The sequence below is a fragment of the Spermophilus citellus genome, assembly GCF_964194105.1.
Source record: "Spermophilus citellus genome assembly, chromosome: 1".
Lineage (NCBI taxonomy): Eukaryota > Metazoa > Chordata > Mammalia > Rodentia > Sciuridae > Spermophilus > Spermophilus citellus.
Window position 1 is genome coordinate 74,905,238 of NC_138182.1, and position 27,443 is coordinate 74,932,680.

General features: G+C 33.0%; 1 protein-coding gene across 6 annotated transcripts in view; it reads right to left on the reverse strand.

Annotated features, from left to right (window-relative positions):
• The window catches only part of IFT88 (intraflagellar transport 88), a 265,457-nt gene that overhangs the window by 99,479 nt on the left and 138,535 nt on the right, over positions 1-27,443 (reverse strand). For 4 of the 6 annotated variants that reach the window (XM_081280577.1, XM_081280574.1, XM_081280575.1 and 1 more), the window contains 11 exons: positions 23,269-23,325; positions 22,080-22,133; positions 21,392-21,455; positions 20,386-20,455; positions 17,111-17,201; positions 16,176-16,280; positions 14,344-14,446; positions 13,502-13,616; positions 10,941-11,172; positions 8,283-8,353; positions 171-257 (listed from right to left, as the gene is read on the reverse strand). In XM_081280577.1, coding sequence (XP_081136703.1) covers positions 171-257; positions 8,283-8,353; positions 10,941-11,172; positions 13,502-13,616; positions 14,344-14,446; positions 16,176-16,280; positions 17,111-17,201; positions 20,386-20,455; positions 21,392-21,455; positions 22,080-22,133; positions 23,269-23,325 — 1,049 coding nt within the window. The remainder of the gene's footprint in view (positions 1-170; positions 258-8,282; positions 8,354-10,940; positions 11,173-13,501; positions 13,617-14,343; positions 14,447-16,175; positions 16,281-17,110; positions 17,202-20,385; positions 20,456-21,391; positions 21,456-22,079; positions 22,134-23,268; positions 23,326-27,443) is intronic. The other 2 variants (XM_081280579.1, XM_081280576.1) reach the window with 2 other exon arrangements.

Sequence of the window (27,443 nt, forward strand, 5' to 3'; positions counted from 1 at the left end):
TAACTTTTATGATAGCCTATGTTAACCTTAATACTATTATATGTTTCATAAGTATAATGCAATATTTATAATCATTATTCTCTTTTCTAATAATATTAATTTTAAATCAATAAAGTATGATCATGAAAACACCACATTCAGGCAGTTTTATTGCATTTAAAATCTCTTACCAATCATAACCTACAGCAAAAGATGTTTCAATTACAGGAGCAATGAGTTTTGCAGCTGTCATGATGTATTTTTCTGCCATGGCTTTCCTATATCAAACAAACAAAGTTTTATTTAGAAATATGAAACATAAATAGTTAAAATTTAGCTCTTAAAATGTAAGTGTAAACATCTGTCAAAGCTAACATACCACAGGAGCTTCTTAAATGATGGACAACTACACAAGAAATATGCTTGCAAGTCAGGTTAAAAAAACCACAATTTGGAAATATGACAAGCAACATGACTGCCATCTGGGTCAACAATGTTTATTCCATTTTCTGCCTGATGATGCCTTCTGACAAACTAAAGAAACAAACAGACACTACAGAGGCAGCCTGTGTGGCTCTACTGCAGAACTTACATAACCTACAATCTGAACATGAAAGTAAATAGTGAAAATGACCACCGAAGAAATAGTGTGAAGTGAACAGCAAAAATGAATTACTACATGTTTCTTTGAATGCATATGTACATGTATGTGCACGTGAATAGGCATACATATATAAAATCGTACACTGTCCCCAATACTGGAAAATGCCAAATTGTATTTCAAAGTGGACATGCCAATTTATAGTGGTAGATGAGTGTTCCTTTAGTCTTTTTTTCTTGGATTTATAAACACAAGCAGTTTTTTAAATGGACTCAAAATGTATATAACTATTTTATAATCTGTATTTATTATACTATATTGTTGTGAAAACAATATTTTTCCAAGTCATTAAACATTAATTCTGTAATTTCTTTCTTTTCATTAAACATTTTGACACTCATAAATTCACATTTATAAAAAAATGGAATAGGGATACCCTTTACCCTTTTTCTCCAAGGGTGACGGTATAACATCACAACCAAGATTCTAGCATTGACACAGTGAATATATGGAGTAGTTCCATTATGTTTTCATTCCCTCATGTTATCTTCTTAGCACTCCTCTTCATCTCCTGACAACCATTAATCTGATCTCCATTTCTCTAACATAATCTTTAGAAAAGGCTATTTTCATAAGATAATTTTCTTCAGATCCACCCAAATTATTGCCATATTAATTTCTTTTTGTTGTTGATTAACATTCCATGTTATATATCAACTGATGCAGAAAAGGCACTAGAAAAACATCAATACTCATTCATCACAAAAACCTTCAGAAAAATAGAGAGAGAATTTTTCAACTTGCTTGAACCATATAAGTTTTTTTCCTTAACTGGTTAATATGACTGATATTTAATGAACCAGGCTTGCATCCTTGGAATAAACCCTACTTTTAATTCTTAAAAATGTATTCCTGAATTCTTTTTAAAAAAACAGCTTTATAAAGATATAATTCACATATCAATTTACCAATGTCAAGTCTACAATTTAATGATGTAAGTATATTCACAGATTTGTGCAACAACCTACCCTAATAAATTTTAGAACATTTTCACAACCTTAAAAAGAAACTCAGTACCAATTAGCAGACACTTCCCTGTGCCTATCAACCACTGATCCACTTTCTGTTTTTATACCTAGTCTTTTTTTCCATTTACCATATTTTCAAGGCTCATCTGTATATAGCATATATTCCTTTGTACGGATAGAACATATTTATAAATTCATGAGTTGTTGGACATTTGGATAATTTCCACTTTTAGATACTATGAATAATGTTACTATGAACATTTGTATACAAATTGTTATGTGAATCATGTTCTAACTGCTTTAGATTATCTACCTAGGACTAAAATTGTTGAGTCACATGATAAGTTTATGTATAAGCTCTTGAGGAAGTTCCAGTCTGTCTTCCAAAAAGTTACAGTACCATTTTATATTCTCACCATCAGCATGAAGTGGGGGGGGGGGATACCAACTTATCTACCTTCTCACCAACATTTATTATCTGTCTTTTGTATTATAATCTAATATTAGTGAAAGGTGGTATTTCATTGCAATTCTGAGTTGCAGTTCCTTAGCAGCTTCTGTGAGTTTTTCATAGAGACACTTTATCTTTTCCTGTGCCTATTCGGCATTAATGTGTCTATTTTGAAAAAAATGTCTATTCAGATCCTTTGCACATTTTTCTGAACTCCTCAAACCTCAACTACTTATTTAGTACTACCAATAGGATTTGATGGGAAAATACAGAATAAACAGTTACATTTCATGATTAATTCAAATATTCACATTGTTAAAAAAACTGATAGAATGCTTTTAAAATAATTCTTTTAAAATAATTCTTATAGTTGTCAATAAACCTTTATTTATTTATGTGCAGTGCTGAGAATGGAACCCAGTGCTTCACACATGCTAGACAAGTGCTCTGGCACTGAGCCACAACCCCGGCCCAGAAAGTTAGTTTTGAAATAAAAAGAGACACAAGTTAAACATTTACAACCAGAAATATATGCAATATTTATACCTAACCTTTGCACATTTTAAACTGGATTATTAGACCATTTTTCATTGAGTCGAAAAGTTACTTACATAGTTTAGAAATAAGTTCCTTCTTAGATATATGATTTGCAAGTATTTTTCTCTCATTTGGTGGGTTATATTTTCACTGTTTTGATAGTGTTGTTTGAAGGACATACATTTTTAATTTTGATGATGTACCATTGTTTTTTCATCACTTGTGTTTTGTGTCATATTTAGGAAACCACTGCCTAATCTGAGGGTAATATTTAATTTTAGGTGTTTTTATATGAATTTTATAGTTTTAGCTCTCACATCTAGGTGTATGGTTCATTTTGTGGTACTTTTTGTATATGATATGTGGTGAAAGTTTTTTAAGAAAGCAGTCAATCTCATCTCACTTGCTAAATTTGTATGTCTTCTTTTATTATCCTTTTGATGTCTGCAGGATCTGTAGTGATTGTTTTATTCTCAACATTGGTAATTTTAGTCTTCTCTCTTTTTTTTGTCAGTTTTGCTAGAGTTTATCAATTTTTTTCAAAGAATCAGTTCTATTTCCTCTGCAACCTTCTTGAATTCATTTATTAGTTGTAATGATAGTTTTTTGGTGAACTATTACTATTAAATATGATCTAACTGTGGGTTTTTCATAGAGACACTTTATCACATTGAGGAACTTCCTTTTTACTTCTTGCTTTTTAAGATTTTTGTTTGGGTTTTTTGTAATCATGAAAGAATTTTGGATTGCACTGAATTTGCAAAGAGATTTGGGAAGAAAATAGATATCTTCTATTGTTACTGTTTTCAATAAATTGTTTTTATTCCTCTATAAGTTTTCTGGATTCTGGATTCTGATGACATAAATGTTAGATCTTTTATTAGAAGTTCCACAGTTCCCTGGGGTACTGCTCATTTTATTTATACTGGTTCTTTTTAGTTATACATGATAGTAGAATCCATTTTAATTTAATTACATAAGCATGTCTTATTCTAATTAGGAGCCCATTTTTGTGGATATACATGATAGTAAGATTCACTGTGGTGTATTCATACATGTGATTGCAAAATTATGTCAGTTTTATCCCATTGTCTTTCCTTTTCCTATCCCCCATCTTTTCCCTTCATTCCCCTTTGTCTAATCCACTGAATTTATTCTGTTCCCCTTCCCCACATTGTGGGTTAGCTTCCACATATCAGTTAAAACATTTGATCTTTGGCTTTTAGAAACTGACTTATTTCACTTAGCATGACAGTCTTCAGATACATCCATTTACTGGCATATGTCATAAAGAAATTCTTCTTAATGGCTGAGTCACACTCATACATTGCTGGTGAAACTGAAAATTGGTGCAACTATTCTGGAAAGCAGTATGGAGATTCCTAAAAAAACTAGGAATGGAACCACCATTTGACCCAGTTATCTCACTACTCAGTATGTGCCCAAGGATTTTAAATCATTTTATTTTTTTTAGTCTAGTTCCACTCTACAGATTAGACTAGGTAATTTTTGTTTTCTATATTCCAGTTCACTCTTTCCTCTATCCTCTCTATTCTATCAATGGGTCTATCCATGGACCTTCGATTATCATATTTTTCAGTACTAAAATTTCCACATGCTGCTTGTTTATATCTTCTATTTCTTTGCTGAGATTCTGTTTGTTTTCTGAAGCTTTCTATTTTTTCCATGTTTTAAGCATGCTTATAACTGTTTATTGAAGCCTTTTTATCATGGTTGTTTTAAAAATCTGCCAGTTAATTCTAACATCTTTGTCATCTTAATGTTGCCATATAGCAATTCTCTTTTTTAATTTAGTTCAAGTTTTCCTGGGTTTTTCTGAGGGGGTATAACAAGTGATTCCTAATGGAGATTTGGACACTTTTATCATGAGAATCTGGACTATTTTAACTGGTTTTCTTGACACCATTCTAACACAAACAGGAAGGTGAAAGTACAAGTCTAGATTCCCCACAAAGACCCCTGAATCGGGTAGGGGGGTGGATGGATGGGGAGTATAGCTTCCTGCTTCTGCTGTGCAGGGTGGAAGTTCCTGCTATATGGTCTCTACTAAGACCCTGGTGAGAAGCTTTGTTATCACTTGGCAAGATTAAAGGCTCCACTCTCCACTATACCTCCTTCAACATCACCCTAGGAAAGACTGGTAGGGATACATTATTACTGCTGAGAGGGGTAGAATTCAGACTGTCCATACATCATCCACTGACAATAAAGAGGAATGGGATTTGTTAATAGTCTTTGAGGATTACAGTCCTGGTCCCCTGCCTAGCCTTTTCTGATATTATTACCCTTGTGGGGTATTGAGGTGCCTTCTTACAACACAGCCTCACAAAGGTGTGAGTCTAGGTTTACTTTATTCAGATTTTGCTGGTGTCGGTGGGAGTGCAGCCAATTCTTTCCGTGGTATTTCTTTTTTTTTTTTTTTCCGTGGTATTTCTATAAAAGTTGTCTATCTTGCTAGTCTACCCCCTGTCCTGGTTTGTTTGCTAGAGAAAACAGGCTTTTCTTAAGATTTTTTTTCTTTTTTTAAGAGCACCTATAAGAATTTTCTGATTGCCAGTTCTTTAGCTCCAAGTCTAATGCTCATTGCATCCCCAGGACCCTTGCTGATCTGTCCTCCTCTTTCTGCCTTTCTTGTATTTGCTTTACATATAATTTCCAGAGTTTTTAGTTGTACTTAATGAGAAGAATACAAAAAAGGGCTGGGATTGTGGCTCAGTAGTAGAGTTCTTGCCTAGCACATGCAAGGTGCTGGGTTCGATCCTCAGCATCACATAAAAAATACAAAAATGTATGTCTATTTTATCTTTCCAGAAGCCTCTCTTCAATTTAATATTAATTCTTAAAGATTACTGCCCTCCATACATAAAATGAAGTATTATAAAAAGGAAGGAGATCCCGATACATATTACAACATGAATGAACCTTGAGGACATTATAAGTGCAAAAAGCCAGTCACAAAAAGAAAAAAAAATGTGAGATTCAACTTACATTAGAACACTCAAAATCATAGAGAGCAGAATGGTAATTGCTAAGGGATGGAATGTGGGGGCAAAAAATGGGGAGCTATTGCTTAATAGGTACAGAGTTTCAGTTCTGCAAGATGAAGAAAGTTCTCAAGATCAGTCATATAATAGTGTGAATGTACTTAATACTTCAGATGATAAATTTTATGTTATATATTTTACCACAATTAAAAGAAAATAATTAAGGGCTTTCTACCATGTAATGTACTCCTAATTTATCCACTGCATGTTCACTAAATTTAAAATTTTCAAAATGAGATAGGGCTCGAGGGATACAGAAAAAGAAAAAAAGAAAAATCTGAGTCTCAAAAGAAAACCATGGGATACAGAAAAAGATACGACCAATCTCAAAAGAAAAATGTTCACAAACCATAAGAGCAACTTTTTTTTTTCCTTTTTAGGTGCTGGTGATTGAACCCATGGCTACTTTACCATCAGACTATATCCCCAGCCATTTTTAAAAATTTAATTTTTAATTTTTATTTTTGCAGTGCTGGGGATCAAACTCAGGGCCTCATGCATGTTAGACAAGCACTCAATCATGAAGCTATATTCCTAGCACTTTAACTTCCTGAGTTACTGGGATCACAGGTGTGATTACATAAACAACTCTTTTTAAACTCTTTTTTTTAGGGGGGGGGTGTCACTGGGGATTTAATTCAGGGGCACTCAACTGCTGAACCACATTCCCAGACCTATTTTATATTTTATTTAGAGCCAGAGTCGCACTGAGTTGCTCAGCACCTGAACTCACAATCCTCCTGCCTCAGTCTCCATAGCCGCTGGGATCATAGGCTAGGCACCACTGCACCTAGCTTAAACTCTTGATTAAGAAAGCAACTCTTGATAATCTAGCCCAATCTCTTGCCTACAAAAAGTTTCATGATATGAGGGCAATGCCCAAGTACTAGAAATATTGGCACAAAACTGCATAATTCTATCCTGACTCCACCTTTAGTCCGGTTTCTAGTTACTATCTCTCTATAAAAATTAATAACCAAGACCAAGGGGTTGCTGATTCTCATTCTCAAAAGATGGCCCACATTCTCCCTTGAATGTATATTCCTTGCTTTACCAAAAGGGTCTCACTCTCAATACAGCCTCCATTCTCCCTTGAATGTACCTCTGCTTTCCTAAATAAATCTCTGTCTGTGCCTCTAACAGATGCAACCTTAAATTCATGTTTGTCAAGAGCCCCACTCAATTTTGAGTTGAGGTACTCCTCTCCAAAAACTCCTTGGACTTTCTCCAGTGATAAAATTATACTTGGCAGAGACCAAGTACATGTGATATTGTGATAGAAATATATTTGGTATTCATTCTGGTGCCTGGCAAAGAGCTCTTGGAATCTTCTGAATGATGGAAGTGCCTTTTGTTAATTATAATGAGCCCCTTTTAACCATACTTGACTTTATGTTAATAAGGTGACTTCATATTAGCCCATAGAAAGTTTCAAAATGGGGCTTGATTGCCAGTGGAATCAATCATACATATGATTGAAGAGTTGGAACTTTCAGTCCCACCCCTCAACCTCCAGAGGGAAGAGGGGTTAGAGACTGAGTTTCATCATCAAAGGCTAATGATATCATCAGACTTGCCTATATATTGAACCTCAGTATAGAAGACCTCCAAGATGGGGAACACATGGAGGGACTAGGAGGGTGGCACACCTGAAGAGGATATGGACACTCTCATACCCTGCCCTATTCATCTCTTCCGTTTGGTTATTCCTGAGTTACATTCTTTTTTTTTTCCGGATTCAGTCTGGGGATTGAACTCAGAGGCACTCAACCACTGAGCCACATCCCTAGCCTTATTTTGTATTTTATTTAGAGACAGGGTCTCAATGAGTTGCTCAGTGTCTCACTTTTTGCTGAGGCTGGCTTTGAACTCTTGATCTTCCTGCCTCAGCCTCCCAAGCCGCTGGTATTACAGTTATGCACCACCACACCTGGCTCTGAATTGCATTCTTTATAATAAACTGGTAAATAAAAGCAAAGTGTTTTCCTGAGTTCTATAAGCTCTTGCAGTAAATTACTGAACTCAAGGAGGAGGTGGTGGAAATCCCTAATTTATAGCCTGTTGATCAGAAGTACAGGAAGCCTGGGCTTGTAACTGGTATCTGTAGTCAGGAGTGGACTCTGAATAAACTCTGAGTAGTTAGTGTCAGAACTGAATTGTTGGACATTCAGTTGGTAACCAGCAAGTTGGATCATTTGTTCTTGATGTGGGAAAACCCCCTATATTTGGTGAAGGAAGTACAAACAGATTATAGTTCCATATTAAAGGAAGAAAAGAATGAAGTAAATATATATTTTTTTCTCTGTCTTGGTATTTAATTGGGAGGCATAACAAAAATATGTAAGGACATAATTTTTTAAGTAATGGTGATATAAACCAAATTCCAATATTATACCAAATGCAGAGAGAAAGAGTAGGAATAAGTAAGAATATTGGGATCAGCATGAGAACTGAGATTATTTTGAAGGAGAAAAAGGAATCCAAAAAGTACTGAAATGGTAAAACAACAACACTATTTAAGAAATATATTGAATAAAACAAATTTTGTAGGAAACAATAAAATGCATATTCGATCATTTTAGAGAAATTAAAACTTCACTATCAAGAACCCAAAATATTACCTTTCACATTCCATTTGCCTGAGATGATCATTTTTTATAGCTTCAATCACTAGGTTTGTATGGGGATCATCCTGAGAAAAGCAATTGAAAGAAAAAATTCAGAAGTAAATGCTAAAAACTTGGATTTGTAATCAAAATCCCAACTAATTGTATAAAATGGAGAGTAAATAAATCTTTCAAAAATATTTTCCCTAATAAAATGCATTTTTTTCCTTTTCTTACTTCCGTGATCACCTATTACATTCTCTAAGGAGCTAGAATACATTCTGAACAGCTGCTACAAGGGTCAGGCTAGAAAGAACAGGAACACAGAGAAGCTGTGGTTGTTAGTATAAATACATGATGTTATAAATTTAAAACTCAAATACATATGCTTTCATGATTATCAACTCCTTAGTATAATCCATGCCGTTATTTCCAATTGATAATACAGACAGGAATTCAGGATGTAGCTCAATAATACAGCACTCTACTAGCATGCACAGGTCCCTGGGTTCAATCCCTAACACTGCAAAAATATTTTAAAATGTGACTTTTTCACAACGTAGATTCTTTTTTTTTTTTGCAATATGAAAATAATACATAATTAACATTTACCTAGCGCTTATTATGTTCAAGGTATGATTTTAAGCATTTTGTAAATTTAATTCTTATAGACTTTGGAATCAACCTAGATGCCCTTCAATGGATGAATGGATTAAAAAACTGTGGCATTTATACAAAATGGAGTATTACGCAGCACTAAAAAATGACAAAATCGTGGATTTTGCAGGGAAATGGATGGCATTAGAGCAGATAATGCTAAGTGAAGCTAGCCAATCCTTAAAAAACAAATGCCAAATGTCTTCTTTGATATAAAGGGAGCAACTAAGATCAGAACATGGAAGAAGAGCATGAGGAAAAGACTAACATTAAACAGAGGCGAGTGGGATGGGAGAAAGGGAGAGAGAAGGAAACTGTATGGAAATGGAAGGAGACCCTCATTGTTACACAAAATTACATATAAGAGTTTGTGAGGGGAAAGGGGAAAAAAAAAAACCAAGGGAGAGAATTAAACAACAGCAGATGGGGTAGAGAGGGAAAATGAGAGGGAAGGGGAGGAGGGATAGTAGGGGATAGGAAAGGTAGCAAAATACAACAGTCATTAATATGGTATTATGCAAAAATGTGGATGTGTAACCAATGTGATTCTGCAACTTGTATTTGGGGTAAAAAATGGGAGTTCATAACCCACTTGAATCAAATGTATGGAAGATGATATGTCATGAGCTTTGTAATGTTTTGAACAACCAATTTAAAAAAAAAAGAATATTAAAGAACCAGAAAAAAAATTTAATTCTTATAACACTACAAGGTAGGTCATTATAATTAGTCCCATTTTATACATAAAGGACCTGAGGCACAAGGAAGGAGACAGAAGAATAGAATGGTGAAACTAGGCATATGGCTTGAGTCTACATTGTCTATGAAACTAAAGATATTATGCCATTTTAACCTATAAATATAGGCGATTTAACATTTTGACTTATATACAATTTACATATAAAAATCTGGAAAATGTTTTTAAAGTGTTAAAAAAAAATCTAATTGCCCAGAATATAATTGAGTATTCTTTCAGTTTCTGTTCATGTGTAGGTGTGTATCTATCTGTACTTTTTCACCTAACACTATAATATTCCCCTAGACCTTTAAAAATAAGACTTTTGAGAGCTATATTTTGCTTTACTCTCAAATAAAGATAAGAAATTATTTTTTTTCCACTGTTGACATAGTTAGTACAGATTTTTTTAGGTTTCTCTGCTTAACAATGTTTTTTTTTTTTTTTGAACCAGTGAATGAACCTAGGGGTGCTTAACCACTGTGCCACTATCTAGCCCCTCCACCACTTTTTAATTTTTTTATTTTGAGACAGGGTCTTGCTAAGTTAATTAGGGCCTTGCTTAGTTGCTGAGGCTGGCTTTGAACTTGAGATCCTCCTGCCTCAGCCTCCTAAGCTACTGGGATTACAGGCATGTGCTACCACACCTGGCTTAACAATGATTTTTAAAACATCAAAGGATTTTAGGTTCCATAGTCAAGATGTTACTTTCAATGAATAACATTATTATTTTTAATACAATTCTTTTAGTTTTGACTAAAACTGTGCAGTATGTTTTAACCAAAATCTCTAGCCCTATTTCAATAGATTTAACTGAAATAACAAATTAAATATATCAATGATAAAAAACATTAATACAGGTCTGTAAAAAACTCAAGAAGTCATCAGTTCTAATTTGCTCATTTCTAGAAACAGGAAAACACAGTTAAGTAGGAGATGGCTTTTTCTTTTTAAGTATTTATTTATTTTTTTAGTTGTAGATGAACACAATACCTTTATTTTATTTTATTATTATTTTCTTTAATGTGGTGCCTGGGATTGAACCCAGTGCCTCTCATGCATGCTAGGCAAGCGCTCTACCACTTTTAAATACTTAAAAAGAAAAATGTCTTTTTCTTTTTAAGTATTTTTTTTAGTTGTAGATGGACACGATACCTTTATTTTATTTATTTATTTATTTTTATGTGGTGCCAGGGATTGAACCCAGTGCCTCACGCATACTAGACAAGCACTCTACCACTGAGCCACAATCTCAGCCCCTTTAACTTTTTCATACTCACACTTGGTGAAATATATTTATCATCTTCTTCAATTTCTAATGGAACAGCAATCAATTTTTGGAATGCCTTCTTCATTTTTTCTCGGTCTCCAATGGCAAAATAACTAAGAGTTAGGTTGTAGCCTGCTTTCAGATTTGGTGCCATGCTCATTATATGCTCAAATGAATTAATGGCATCTGAATATTGACCAGTTTTAATAAATGTAACACCAATATTCTGCATTATTTTACTCCTAAACAAAAATAAACATAGATTAGCATTAAAAGTTTGAATTCTTCAGTATGGCATTCAAGCCATTCCTGTTTTTCTTTTCCATTTTATTTCTTTTTTATTTTATTAAAGCCTTTTATAGTATAATGTACATAATATACATACCAAAAAGTTTGCTTATTTAAGTATGTGATTCAATGATTACTTCTATATTTACACTGTTGTGGAACTATAACCACATATTTATTTTAAGTCATTTCTACTACCTTAAAAAGAAAACCTATGCCTATTAATAGTCATTCTCCATTCTGTTAGCCATAGGAAACCATTAATCTACTTTCTGTTTTTTCTAAGCATTGTATATAAGTGGAATTGCATGATATGTAATACTCTATGTTGGCCTTCATTCACTTAGCATAATCCTTCTACGGTTCCTCCATATTGCAGCAAGTATCAGTACTTTGCTCCTTTTGTACTGTCAAATAGTATTCTATACTATGGATATATACTGTATTTTACTTAACCATCGCCAATTTGATAGCTCTTTCAGTGATTTACACTTTTTGGCTATTATGATTAATGCTATTATGAACATTTGTGATAACAAACTTTAATCTCTTGGACATACACCTAAAAATGGAATTGCTGGTCATATAATATGTTTAACTTTTAAGAAACTACCCAAGTATTTTCCAAAGTAGCTGCACCATTTTACATATGTAATATATAAGGTTTCAGATTTCCCACAATCTTCATACATACTTGCTATTTTCTATCATTTTGAATAGAGCCATCCTAAAGGATATGATCTGACCTTATTTCCAACTACTCTGACATGAACCTACTGTTTCAACAAATTTATTCAAAATTAGTTTATCAGATCACAAATAATTACTCATCTCATAGCATTCTTTTTTCTGGAATGTTGTCCCTTTTGTCACTTAAGTAACCTATCTCAAGTATACCTATCTCAAAAAGTCTTCCTTCCTTTCTTTCTTTTTTGTTTTTTTGGTATGGGGGATTGAACCCAAGGACGCTCAACCACTGAGTCATATCCCCAACCCCCCCTTTTAATTTTTTTGTAGTTGTAGATGGACAGATGCCTTTATTTATTTTTATGTGGTGCTAAGGATCGAGCCCAATGCCTTACAAATGCTAGGCACTGAGCTATAGATTCAGCCCTTTTTTATATTTTACTTAGAGAAAGGGTCCCATTAAGTTGCTTAGGGCCTTGTTAAGTTGCTGAGGCTGGCTCTGAACTCACAATCTTCCTGCCTCAGCCTCCTGAACTGCTTGGATTACAGGCATGTGTCACTGTACTTGGCTGTGTCTTTCTTGACCACTATTATTTTCGATATTTATTCCCTTGGCTGAATTAATACAGTACCATTGTCTCAACTATTGATTATTAAGTATGGAAATGCCACCTAATATTATTATCTTTTTCTAAAATGCTCAAATTCTTGGTCTCACCTGGATTAAAAGTATCTCAAGCCTACTCTCATGTATAATTAAAAAGAATTTTTAAAAAATGTTTTTTTAAAGTACCTAAAGGGGGCTGGGGCTGGGGCTCACCGGTAGAGCGCTCACCTACCATATTCGAGGCCCTAGGTTCAATCCTCAGCACCACATAAAAATAAATAAATAAAATAAAGATATTGTGTCCAACTACAACTAAAAAAAAAATAAAGTACCTAAAGGGTACATTGTGTCTTATAAGCTAGATTTTGCTGATGATAATTAAATACCATGCAAAATTCAAAACCAAATGATTGTCAAAAGTGGCATTTATAAATAAATCGTCACAGAGGAAATGTCCCCTGTTCCTAGGGGAAATCATTACCTGTAAACATACTGTGTCTGAATATAATAGAAAATATTGTGGGAATATGAAATATTCTAACATCCTCCCTCCTCTTCTAAGAATCAAAAATAATCCCATCCTTTCACTACCTCACTCTCAAAATATAGAAACAATGTGAGGTAGTTCTAAATTTCTAGACTTGTTTTCTAATCTGATACATTCTGTAGAAATGCTATTCTGATTATTTGTTGACATTAATTTGTATCATCATACTAACGGCTTGCAGAGTGAATCTCTATATTGGTCAATTAGCTTAGTTTTATTTCACTTGATCACAAACTATGCATTTAATCTTTAACTTGTCACTATACAAGTGTACACAAGTAGTCATAAGTGAATATAGCAAAATATTTCACAGATAACACAAATCCAATAACTCTCATTATAAACACTTCAAAATGTTTAACCACTAACCAAAGATCAGAACATCTACCTTGTTTCTGAAAAATAACACTTAAATTTTACAGTAATCTTGGTGTTTGCTTACCTCATTTCTTTATGAACACTTGGGATTTGGTCTAAGGCCATTCGGTAGAACTTAATGGCTTTGGAATAATTTCTTTGTTTTAAATAAATATTTCCCATATTCACTTTCAGTATCCCTAATTAAAAAAAAAGAATGTATAGTATTCTGATTTTTGCACTTTTTCTATGATATTGTAGATGATCTTAATTCATATTCTCTAATGTTCTTAAGTTATAAAGTTTTAGACATTACCTAAAAATCTAATTTTAAAATAGTTATACTGTTTCATGTATTCAAACATTAGTTTTCTGTGAGGCAATGAACTTTAAGATAGTAGATGCCCGAAAGTATAGTTGGAAAGAAACTGACTTACATTATAAAACTGAAAGTATATTCTGCTAAAAAAAAAAAAAAAAAAATTGAGACTATACGGCATTTTAAAATTAGACTAAAAAATGTCACACACATTTTAATATGATGTTAAAAGGAAATGATATTCTGATAAACTTTAATATTGCAACTAAAAATTTATATAATATAAATGCTAAATATAAACTGTAGTCTATTGGGACATATTTACAGATGGCAAAGAATATTCTATAGGGATGCCATGGCTCATTCTACCTGTGGTAACAGAACACATTTTTTGTTACCATTATGTAACATACTACATACCAACCACATTTCTTCATTTGTATTTGTATGGATTTTCACATACAGTATCTCTAAGAAGGATACCCCATCATAAATACAAATTTGCTTAGAGCATAGATCATTTCATTATAAGGAAGCATAAAGTGGGGAGATATAAATTAACACTATAAAAGAGTTATGCCTATTGGCAAAACTGATTATATACCTACCTGCATTGCTAAACATCTTGTTTTTCACTATAACTTGATATGTGTTTAGTGCTTCAGCATACATTTCATTAGCTGAATACTGACTGGCCAAGTTGAAAAGAACCTAAGGAAGAAACAATGGCAAAAAGACATAATGATTATGTTAGGTCCTGTTCACTTCTGATCTGTCTAGAGATTTAAATCATACAACAAAAGCTGCTTATATCAAGATACTCAACCAATTTAGAAATTAAATCCACAAAAGAAATATCTTACACCCAAATAAGCCACAACATTAAGAGATAAACAGCTGTCCTCTATACATTTCACTTAATTTTCTATGTACTCTATTTTAACTAGTATTTGCCATCCATTAATAGCTGAAAGACCCACAAAGAATAAATGTATATTGTTAATGTTGCTGGTGATAAAGGAAATAAGCAAGATAAATGGATTAATTCTCTTTGTAAATATAAACTAAACGTCCCATGGAAATATCTTTTTTTAATATTTATTTTTTTAATTATATGTGGACACGATATCTTTATTTTTTTATTTTTATGTGGTGCTGAGGATCGAACCCAGTGCCTCATGAATGCGAGGTGAACGCTCTCCCCTGAGCCAGAATCCCAGCCCCCCTGGAAATATCTTAAACCCTAAAGTATACCAGGAAAGAATTTGCATAGCAACAGCTTTATATACAAAATTATAACTTAAGTCATCAAAGATATAGTATTTTATGTACCTACAGGTAAAAAAATTATCACAATAATTTTCTGCCTGAAGATCTCATGGAATTTTAAAAAACTAGTAAATATCTAGTATTTTAAAATTCCAAATTCCCCCTTTTAAATTACTTTAGTATATGAAGACTTGGCCCACTGACAAGGAATTTTTATACAAGGAATTCTTTTCAGAATAAATGTTTTGCTAGAAATTAAATATATTTTCACTACCCTCACAAAGCATTATCTTATTTATTTGAAATCCTTGAAAATCACTGATCCAAATGTCTACATTACAATCTCATTAAGATAACCATCCTGATTGAGCATAAATATTAACAATCTTCAAGACATGCAGCCATTGGATGGTGGGTTTGCAATTACTATTAAAAAACAATTAATTGAATAATTTAATAAGAGACCTTTGTACAAACTAAAAATGAGTGTCTCATGAATTAAAGATTATTATGTATTTCATTCTGGTTCCTAAAAAAAAATCAGATTTTAAAAATAAAAGATAAGGCAAGGACTGTGGTTGTAGCTCAGTGGTAGAGTGCTTACTTATTAGCACATGTAAGGCACTGGGTTCAATCCTAAGCACCACATAGAAAATAAATAAATAGGGCTGGGGTTGTGGCTCAGTGGCAGAACGCTTGCCTAACACACGCAAGGCCCTGGGTTCAATCCTCAGTACCACATAAAAATAAATAAAGGTATAAAAACAAATAAAATAAAGTTTAAATAACAGTACACATATATTTAAAAAAAAGAGATAAAGCAAAAAGAAAAAAGATGTTAGTGGGGAGGGAAGGACACAGAAAGGTTATTTAACAGGTACAATGTTTTAGGTAGAAGTAAGAAATTCTGGCATGTTACCGAACAGTAGGGTGGCTACAGGTAATGATAATGTATTGTATATATGTTTGAGGCCAATGTGCTTAATCTGATTAAACACTACACAATGTACACATGTATCAAAATATCACATGGTACACCATTAAAATGCACAATTTTTATATTTTTATGTATCAGTGAACAAAGTTTTAAAAATATGTAAAATAAAAAAGGCTTTTGGAATCCATAAATCTTGGCCAAAATAATTTTCTTTGCAGGTATTTCTATACTTACGGAGTACGTTAAATCCAAATTGATATTTTCTGGAGTTGTAACTTGTTCCCGTTGTCTCACCAGGACTCTCTCTATTCTTCCTGCATCTTTTGCCTTTTCTAAGGCCTGAAATCAGATTTACACTTTTAAAAATAATTTCTGGGCATTTATCAACTTTCATTCATTTGGGAACTATCAACATGAAGCTTGGCCGAATTCATTTTCCAACCTCAGATTCCCCAGGAGGCTTCCCTACTCGAATAGACTTTCCTCTATACTCTTACATTAAAAAAAAAAAAAAAAATCTAGAATATTTGTTTAAATGGAGCCCACCATCACAGAATTGTGTCTGTGGTTTTCTGAGAAAGGAGGAGAGAGTATGAAGGATGAAATGTAAAGTGTACTTGCACCAAGTCAAGTCTGTACCTTTCACCACCTTTTGAGTTTGACCATGTCTACCTCCCTACCTTTCCTTTCCTCCTAATTCCTACATCTTTAGGTATTTTAATTCAATTTTGTGAGGAAGGAATTTAAGTAAAATTTTGTTTCTTATTTAACATTCTTCGGGAGGCTCAAAATACAAGTGAAAGAATAACTGCTGCCTAATATTACAAGAGATTCTTAGGCTGGCTCTAATACTACTCAGAATGTCAAGAAGCTTTCATTGATTTCCACATTAAAATTCAATAAGAGACTTTGCTTTTATTAGAAATAAATAAAAAATAGCACCAATTCTATAAGCAATAAAAGTAGGGTTTTATATTGAACATTTCTAATATTATGCATTAATCTGATAACTGAGTCACAGAAATTATATTTACATGATAGGAAAATCAAAGTAATGAGAACAAAGCAAATAAAAGATCAAATTTTAAAAAGCAGAATTTTAAAGAGCAGAGAAGACATATATCTCTATATACTTCATAATTTCAATTCCTATTACTTTGTGAACTTACCAATTTTAAGTCTCCACAACTGTTAGCAATACAGCTTTCTTCTACCAACTCATTTACTTTCTTCTCTAATTGTCTAATCTTTTCTTCTGGACTGTTGAAGAAAAAAGCAAGTGTAATTTAAATCAGTCAACTACTAATAATTTATACTGAAATTGTATTTACTTTTAATACTGTCCATAACATGCTCTTTAACTTTAAGAACAGGTGCGAGCTCAGTGGTGCATACCTATAATCCCAGCCGTTCGGGAGGCTGAGGCAGGATGATCTCGAGTTCAAAGCCAGCCTCAGCAAAAGTGAGGCACTAAACAATTCAGTAAAACCCTGTCTCTAAATAAAATACAAAAGAGGGCTGGGGATGTGACTCAGTGGTTGACTGCCCCTGAGTTCAAGCCCAAGTTACCCCCCCTCCCCGCAAAACAAAACAGGTGACATATAAGACAAATGTATAAATGGCATTAAAGAACAAATGTATTGCTGATTTTGATAAATATACTATATAATTAATTATCCATAATTATAATAAAATAGCTAACATTTATTTAGTACAACTCTATTAACATAGCAAAATGCTTTACCCTAATAATTTCATTTACTCCTCATAATAGCACCTGACACAAGTACTATCATTATTTCTATGTTACTAAAAAGGAAACTATGTGAAATTTAAGTATTTCACTCACGATTGAAAAGCTAGTTAGGTATGGAGCCAGGATTCAGACCCAACTGGAACCCTTGCTACTATATTACTACCACAAAGGAGAAGTCGATTTTTTTTTCCAGATCCTATGGTAAATGAAACTGTACCTTATGGCTAGGAAAACTGAACACCCTCCCCCACCAAAATTACTTATTATCAGAAAGATGCTAAGAGAAAAATTCTAATAAGGTAAATAAGTTTTAAAATTCTGGCTTCATTAAGAGAAAATAGCAGTTTCCTAGCAAGTACAAGATCCTGGATTCAATCCCCAGCACCACAATCAACCAATATTTTTAAAAAGAGCAAATTATCCTCGAATCATTCACATTTCAAATAAACACTGATGTTTTGTTACTACTTTCTTCTGCCTTTAACAAAATTTTACTAAAGATACATTCAAACAGATGGTAGTTCTCTTAAGTCTCTATAAATGAAGGAGTAAATATTAACAGTATAGCTTTGTCTATGGAATTATATTCTTTGGGGGAAATCTGGGCCTAAAATGGTAAATTCTATTAGTTTTTTAAGATCTTCAAAATTCTGACTGAGCAAGAACAAAATAGATATGATTTTTATAAAGGTTACAGTGAAATTTAAATTCTATTTTCTCGTTGTCTGAAACATCTAATAAATGTCTTTAAATGTTGCTTATAGATTATTACTAAACCAAAAATGTTAATGCAAAAACTCTAAGAGAACTTTATGAAAGACACTCTGTTCCTAACAAAGACCAAGAAATGAAACCTATATGTAGACATGGTTGTATACCTACTTAACAAGAACTTGCCACCCACCCTGCTTCCTAGCATAGACAATCTAAGCCAGTCTTGAGTATCGCATTCCTTTTTCTAGTATTTGGCTTAACCACAGGCATATAATGCATTGCACATCTGCATGGGATAGAGAGTTCCTGCAAAAATTCTCACTGTTTTTTAAAAGGAACTAGAACTATGAACTGTCTGCCGCTTTATCAATTACAAAGAGATTTTGAACTCTTACTACTCTATTGGCATCATAATGATGGGCAAGTTCTTAAGAAAAGCTAAGAGAACTTGAATCAAATGTATGAAATATGATATGTCAAGAACTATGTAATGTTTTGAACAACCAATAATAAAAATTTTAAAAAAAGAAAAGCCAAGAGAATAAAAAAAAAGCTGAACTAGGGATAATGTTATTGAGTAGTTAAATTTACCTTCCCCTGAAATGCCCTTTCTCCACAATTCTCACTATGTTTTTTTAATTGGTATTCTCTTGTCTGCAGCTGAAAAGATCCTAAATGACATACTTAAATAAAAGAATATACTTTTATTAGCAAACATGCTCTCATTAATGAGTGCACAAAATAAGACAATATAGAGGTTCCTTGTTAGCCGAAAAAGGGAACTTAGGTAACTTATACAATTGTCCCAAACATTGGTTTTAAGAATTACACAATTCTGGGGGCTGGGGAATGTGACTCAAGCGGTACTGCGCTCGCCTGGCATGCACAGGGCACTGGGTTCGATCCTCAGCACCACATAAAAATAAAAATCAAAAAATAAAGATGTTGTGTCCACCAAAAACTAAAAAATAAATAAATATATATATATATATATATTTTTTTTTTTTTTTAAAAAAAGAATTACAATTTTGGGGCTGGGTTATGGCTCAGTGGTAGAACACATGCAAGGCCCTGGGTTCGATCCTCAGCACCACATAAAAAATAAATAAATAAAATAAAAATTATTTTAAAACAAGAATTACAATTTTAAGCCATATATTATACAGAAGCAAAACAGTGTACTTGGTTAATAGATGAGTTCTGGAACCAAACAACTGTATTTGAATCTGAGTCATTCTCTTTATTAGCCTTAGCAAGTCAAGATCTCTGTGTTTCTGTTCCTTTGAACTGGTGACAGTAATAACTCCATTTTTATGTGTAATGCACTTGGAACAGTACCTGCACACAACAAGTACTCAGTAATATTAACTGTTTTTATTGTTTGTGAAATGTATACATCAAGGTACTCAGATACCAGTACATGTATACTGCTGAATGGATACTGCCGTTTTGTTTTTTTTTTTAATTGCTGTTGATGTTGTTGTTTTAGCTACTATCTAGACAACAGCACAAAACTTATGTTAATTCTACAAAAAATTATGTTGTTCAGACTGAGGATGGAGCTCAGTGGTAGGCAAGTGCAAGGTCCTGAGTTCAATCCCCAACACCATACACAGACAGATACACACAAATTATATTGCTCAATAATATGATTAAGTTGATATGTATTCTTAATTTTTTTCTTTTAAATGTCCTTTTATAATAATCATAACATTTACAATCACATTTGGCCTTCAAAAGAAACACTACTGACACCCATAACAATTAGGCGTCAAGTCAAATAATACTGTAACAAAACTGCAAAGAACACATGTGGCTATTCTTAGATTTGATTTATTTGCTAGTTCTAAGAACTAGAGATGGTGTTTGATTACTTTCCTGCTGGGACAAACTTTTTAAATTACACATCTGGAAAATACAAATAAAAAACATTCAGCAACAATAAACAAAATGACAACATAATGACTTGCATACCTATCTTCGTTTTTGGTTTCCAGAGGAGGAGCAGGGCCCCTTGATTGACCAAGTGGGTCAAATGCAGAGCCTGAGACACAATTCAAGAGTTCATATTTAATTTGCAACCCAGAAAACTGAAGAAAACATGAAATTTGCACCTTATTTCATTTACCTACTTATTAAATAATTTAGATCCCCTGTTTGTTAAATGGATATAACATTTATTAAGTCTACATAAATATTTTATATGTCAGGAAATTGGTAAGATCTTTAACATACATGAAACTATGTAAATAAAATTTCTGTGTTAACATATAAAAGATACTCTTAGCATTTCCCCACTGTGACCTCTACCTCTATCTAGTATGATCTCTAAATTATCAATCATATGAGAGTTATAATCTGATATTGGCTTCCTAATTTTCCTTACTGGTGTAATAAACATTAATTTTTGTCATGATTTTATGTTTTAATTGTTACTTAGCTTCTATAATTAAATACTATTTTCATCTTTCATTTTTTAAACCAAGCTCTAACTTATATAAAATAAAATGCCATATTTTAAATGCATGGTTCAATACATTTTCATAAATCAAAAACTGTTTTAACTACCACTCCAATGGAGCTATAGAACAATTTCTGTTCTTTCCTTTTTTTTTTTTCTTTTTAATACCATTTCTTTTTAATACCAGGGATTTAACCCAGGGGTCACTGAGCCACATCCCAGCCCTTTTATTTTTTATTTTGAGACAGGGTCTCAATAAGTTGCTCAGGGCCTTCACTAAATTGCTGAGGCTGGCTTTGAATTCATCATCCTCCTGCCTCAGCTCCCTGAGTCACTAGGATTATAGGCATGCGCCACTGTGCATGGCCCCTTCCTTTCTTATGTGGTACCTCAAATAAGGATCAATTATAATCAATGGCATTTTAGATTTTATTTAAAACAGGAATGACATTCATATATACAAAAACAGTAAAAAATTAAGATACATGAAAAAATTATTATAGAGATTGTATAACAAACCTCTCAAAGATGCTTTGGTAAAACCTGCTGCTCTCACTGCTGTCATGGGTCTAGTTACTCCATCCTTCAAAAAATAGGAATTATTTAAAAAGTATTCTAAGACAAGATCTACCTCCTATTTAAAATTCTGTACACGACACATATCATAATATTTAAAAAGTCCCAATTTTAATACTGATTTTAATTACTATCCGCTTATTCCTTACTTCTATCTCTTCATATATCAATCCTGTGTATTTTCTCTTTCTCCATAAAGTTTCCATTCCTTGATATAACTTGGTTTCTCTCAGTTTGAAAAGAAAAAACTAATTAACATTATTTAGATACTCTCCTACTTATGGCTGGTCTCCTATATATAGCACATAACACAATCATTGAAAAGGATAACAGAAGAAAAGCAGGTCTCAGCAAACACATCATATATATACAATATAAACCATTTCTATATCTACTCCCCAATAGGTTTTCATTTGAGACCTCAATACATAAATCCAAAGATTTAGAACAATCTTTGAACATAAATCTGACAATTTAGGACAGTCTAAACTTTACCCCACAATTTTAAGAATCAGGGTCATTATATAAGTAATTTAACATTTTAAAATATATAACAAAGAGAGGGGAATCTCTGGTATAAATTCCAAGTCATGAGAAAGGCACAAAATCAACAACTAAATAGCAGAGATACCTGAATAGCCCCTGTCATTGGTCTTCCCATTGATGATGTCAGGGATGTCTTGGACTAATAAACAGAAAAGTCAGTTAAAAAGATTCCTAAACACAGCTACCTTTATTTTTAAAAACCAAGTTATAGATGTTTTCTTTATAATTTTTCTTCATTCTTTTGACAAGTAAACTTACACATAATTTTTTCCCATTTATCACCTGAAGGCATAGAATCAAACTATGAAACTCTAAAATCAGAAGTTAACAACAACAACCCAAAGCCTTTATAAAGTTTAAATGGAACACAGTCAAACTCCATCCACTTACACACTGCCTATGGTTGTTTTGCATTACAAAAGCAGAGGTGGATGAATAGCTATGACAAAGACCACATAAACTGCAAAGCCTAAAATATCTGGCCCTTCACAGAAAGAGTTTGCTGTCTCTTATTCTGAAACAACACCAAAAATCAAATTTATGAGTACATGTTCAGAATGATTAATGAAAGTATGTTTCACATGACATACTGTTAGTTATATTATGTAAAAGGCTACTTTCTTCACTTACATAAAGGATCATTATAAAGGCAAGTGCCCTGGACTTCTGGGTTCTAAAGCCATTTTTCTGACCCCTTAGAAAATATTATCATAAAGACTAGGAAATGCTATTCCACCACGTGCTTCCATTTTTTTCTCCCTTCAACTTGTAGGTAATTTGGACAAGATTTAAAGATTTATTATAGAGTTTTATAGAGTATCTTTCCTCCAAAGATCTCTAAGGCAAGACCTAAGTATATAACTCCAAAACACTTTTTTAAAAAATTTTATTTCTTCATTTATTAATTAGTAAGTTTTTAAAAATAATTATCAACAACATTACATTTAGGTAACATCTGATTTCACATAAAATACATGAATGGAATACACATGAGACTTGGTTATATTATGCAGGAAATGAAGCAACTTAATCAACCAACATAAGGTTTACAAATGGAAAGTCAGCAAAATATTTTCTGATATATTTAAAATCAAAATGACTAAAATGTTCAAAGCTGTTAATCAAATTAGACTTTTTAAATGTTCATAACTATTCTTATAACTATCCAAATGGAAACTATATCTGGTTCATAAAGTGAAAGATTACTAACATTATTTAGAACTGACTTATGTTTAAGAAAAAGCATCTTAATATTTGCAGCTTACAAAACCTACCCCATATCCAGTAGCTATAGGTCTAGTAACTGCAGTGCTTGGTATTTTAGCAGTTATCTTGGGGAGGAAAAAGAACACAGTTAACAGAATTCTGATTAAGCTATAGAATAGAAAATTGGGAAAGAAATGGAAATATAGACTCATCAATAAGAAAATATTTATGTAATATTTAGAATAATTCTTCTAAATATTTCTATCTTAATATTAGGGAGCTCACTTTTCTTAATTGAGAAAGTATTGAGAAAGAGACTTATTTTGAAATTCATTCTAAAGGAGAAAGGAGACTTTAGAAATGACCTAAGGTACTAATAAGAAAGATCTGTTTCATACTTTCATCTATCATGTATTCAACATTTACTACATTTATAGTACTGCCAGCCACTAGCCCACACAATAGATACAGGTTTTAATGTCTAAGAAACTGGGTTTAAATCCCAATTCTCTCTCAACTGGTTAATATCTTTGAACCTAAATTTGCTCACCTTTGTATATAAAGTATGCTGATAACAAAATTGTAGTGGTTCAAATAGGACCATGTGAAAATGTGTTAAACAGGACAGTTGTTAGGCTTGTTTATTGTTCAACATATTTAAATACAATTCATTGAGGAATTCTACTTCTGGCTATGATGGATTATTGCTTTAAAAAAAAAAAACCTTCTTACTAAAAACAATTAAAAAGGCTAGGGACAAAAACATGTTTAAAAAATTGTTTCCATGCACCAGAGAACCATCAAAACTGAAGAATTGCAAGGTCTCAAAATTAAGAAGAGAAGGGAAGACCTGAGAGGTGAACCTGCATTTGCGCTATTTTTCTCTGATAGACTCTGTTCATTTCAAAAGCATGGATGAGAAACTGAGCACAGTTTTTGAAAAACTCACAGTCTGAGGGGATAAACAGTGGAGTTGGGGGACTGCCAAAGAGGCAGCTCTGATAATCCTCCAGGCTCTAGCTTGCACTCAAAAGACCATACCCTCAAGCTGAAAGGCAAATAGAAGTATACCAACCAGGCTTCTTTAAGGATAAAGTCGAATTTAGAATCACTTCCAATCCAACCAGATTAAGGAGGCCAGAGATACCTTGTACTGCTAGAGTCATAAGTAAAAGTAAATTATCTCTACAATCCTGAGAGCTGTTCTATCCAACAGAACTTTCTGCATAACAAAACGTTCTATATCTGCAATAGCCACTAGCCACACATGACTACTGAGTATTTAAAATGTGACTACTGCAAGATGGATCTGAATTTTTCATTTCAAATAAATAGTTACATGTGGCTAGTATCTATCAGATACTAACAGAGACATAGAGCGATAAATTACTTTTATAATTTTTCATTTACAATGTCTGGTGTTTAATCAAAAAGAATCAGACATACAGGAGGCAAGACTAACTAACCAAAAACACAAGAAACACAAACAAATTAAAAGAAATCCAGATGGAGATACATGTAATGAAAATACCAGACATAGACTTCAAGATAATCATGCTTAATATGTTCAATGAGTTAAAAGACAAGATTGACAAGTCAGTAGAGAACAACAACAAAAAGAATAAATGGTAATTCTAGAACTGAAAATAGTGTAAAATTTTGGCATTGTAGAGAAAGTAGCAAAACTACTAGTTTATAATAGATTTTCATAAGTTAAAGATGAGTATTGTAATGTTTAGGAACACATCAAAAAAAATGGTTAAAGAATATAAACTACCAAGATAACAGAAGAGGGAAATAGAATAATAAAAACAAGCAATGAAGGCAAAAAAAGAAAGAAAGAAAGAAAGAAAGAAAGAAAGAAAGAAAGAAAGAAAGGGAGGGAGGGAGGGAGGGAGGGAAAGGAACAGAACAAAACTTAAAAGAGGAAAAAACCCAAATAAGTAATAAAATTTAAATACAATATTTCATTAAATGTAAATAAGATGTCTCAATAAAATAAGAAGATAGACTATTTTAAAAACTAGAGCCCAATTACATGTTTCTATTGAGATACATCTTAAACATGGATCTGGAAAACTTGGAAGTAAAAACTGGGAAAGACATATGATGCAAATATTAGACATAAAGAGAGCTTATATAACTATATCAACATATTAACATCTGACAAAATGGACATAAAGCATTATTAGAAATAAAGATATTTCACAACAATAAAAGGTTCATTTTACCATATAGATATAACAATTATAAAATCTTCTGCTAAAGACCAAAAAGAGATAGACAAATCCTTAACAGTGCAAGATGTGCTTGTACTTCCCATTAATAACAGAACCAGTAGACCAAAAAAAAACCTCATAAAAAATATAGAACTCCTAAAGAAAATCATTAATATACTTGATCCAATTATACACTGTACCATACATTGTACTTATTATCAACTGCAGAATATACATTCCTTGAAAATGCACTTGGGTAATATTAATAAATTCCAAAGAATTGAAATCAGACAGATTATGTTCCCTACCTAAGAATAAAGCTAAAAAACAATTTAAAACAAAGATGATTAGAACATTTTAGAAATTAAGAGGTTTACTCCCAAATAATCCATGGGTCAAGGAAGAAATTGCCATATAAATCAGAAAATATTTTGAACTGAATAATAACGAACATATTATGATAGAGGAAAATATGGAAAAATACACATCTATTTATTTTGTAGAAAAATAGATGCCTGAATTATAGGTTTTAATACATGAGTTGTTAGATGAACTTTAATCTTTGGGTCTTTGCCTTCTTGTGGGCAGGTATTTTAATATTGCAGGGCTTAGAACACAAATGCTTGAAAAAGTTGGCTCTAGGTCTTAGAAAAGGCTAGAAGGGAAGAATACAGGTCTCAGCAACTTTCTCCTTGAGAACAAACAGAGGGCAAAAGAACATTACTGTTTTTTAAGTTTTACCTAATGACTACATCTGTTTTGCTGCTGTTGTTCTTTGTAGTCAGCATTGACAAGCTCCTATACTGTCTCAACCCTTTGTCGTTTTTCCCCTCACCTGCAGTGTCCTTCCTCCTATATCTAAAGGTCTGCCTCAATTTCATAGATCCTTTAATATAACTCTAATTTAATCTTTTAAGAAACATCTTCTAATTGTCCCAACTACTGGAAAATAACCTCTCTTCATGGTCCCACAGCAATTTATTTTCTTTTTTTTACAACTTATTGCATTACGCCTTGTAACAGGCCCCTTCTCTCTCTCTGCTTTCTGATCCTGCCATTAGCTAAGAAGCTTTCCTCTGATGGGCTCTTCCCCCATGATGTGCTCCTTCACCTTGCTCACAGCAATGGAGTTGGCCATCTATGGACTGAGATCTCTAAAACCATGAGCCCCAAATAAACTTATCCTCCTATAAGATTTTCCTGTCAGATATTCTGATCATAACAACTCCAAAGCTGACTAAAGCAGCCAGTCTGGCAAAATTATCACCTACTGTGAATCACCTGATTTACTAAGTCATGGTCAATAAGGAAAAGAACAATGAGTCAAACAGAGAGTCTCTTCAAAAGTCCACAGTCTAGTCACTAGCCTAGCAGAACCCAGTGTTCTGGTTTTTCTTCCAATAATGAAACTAACCTTAAAACTAAAATACTAGCTGTGGAATATGTACTGAAGAATTACTTTACCCAAAGAGAGACCTGGCCTTTTCCCTTGGCTACTGGGAAGTGATCTCTAGACTCCTATCTACTTGATAAGAATGTCTTTGATTGTCTGGGAGCCTTGATCAGTGGAAGATCTAACAGTGTGATCTATGGTAGGTGCATTGGGACATATCAGTTTCACCTACCAGAGTTACCAGCCTGGATCTCCAGGAGGGGCTGGAGACCAAAGGGTAACTATAGAGGCAGTATGTGATTAAGCCCCATAAAATTTTTGGACATCAAAATCTTAGGTGGACTTCCCTAGTTGGCAGTAATTTGTGAGTACTGTCGCATACAGTGGCCAGGAAAAGTTACAACCACTCCTGGCTCCATAGAGAAATGACAATCAGAAGCTCTATATGTGGACCACTCTCAAATTCTGTCCCATACACCTCCTTCCCTTGGCAGATTTTAATCTGTATCCTTCCGTTGCAATAAACTTGGGAGTACAATAGATTTCATTGAGTTCTATGAGTAATTCCAGAGAATTATTAAAGGTAGTGCTGGGAACCCTTGGCTTTGCTTGCAATTGCTTTGAGAAATTA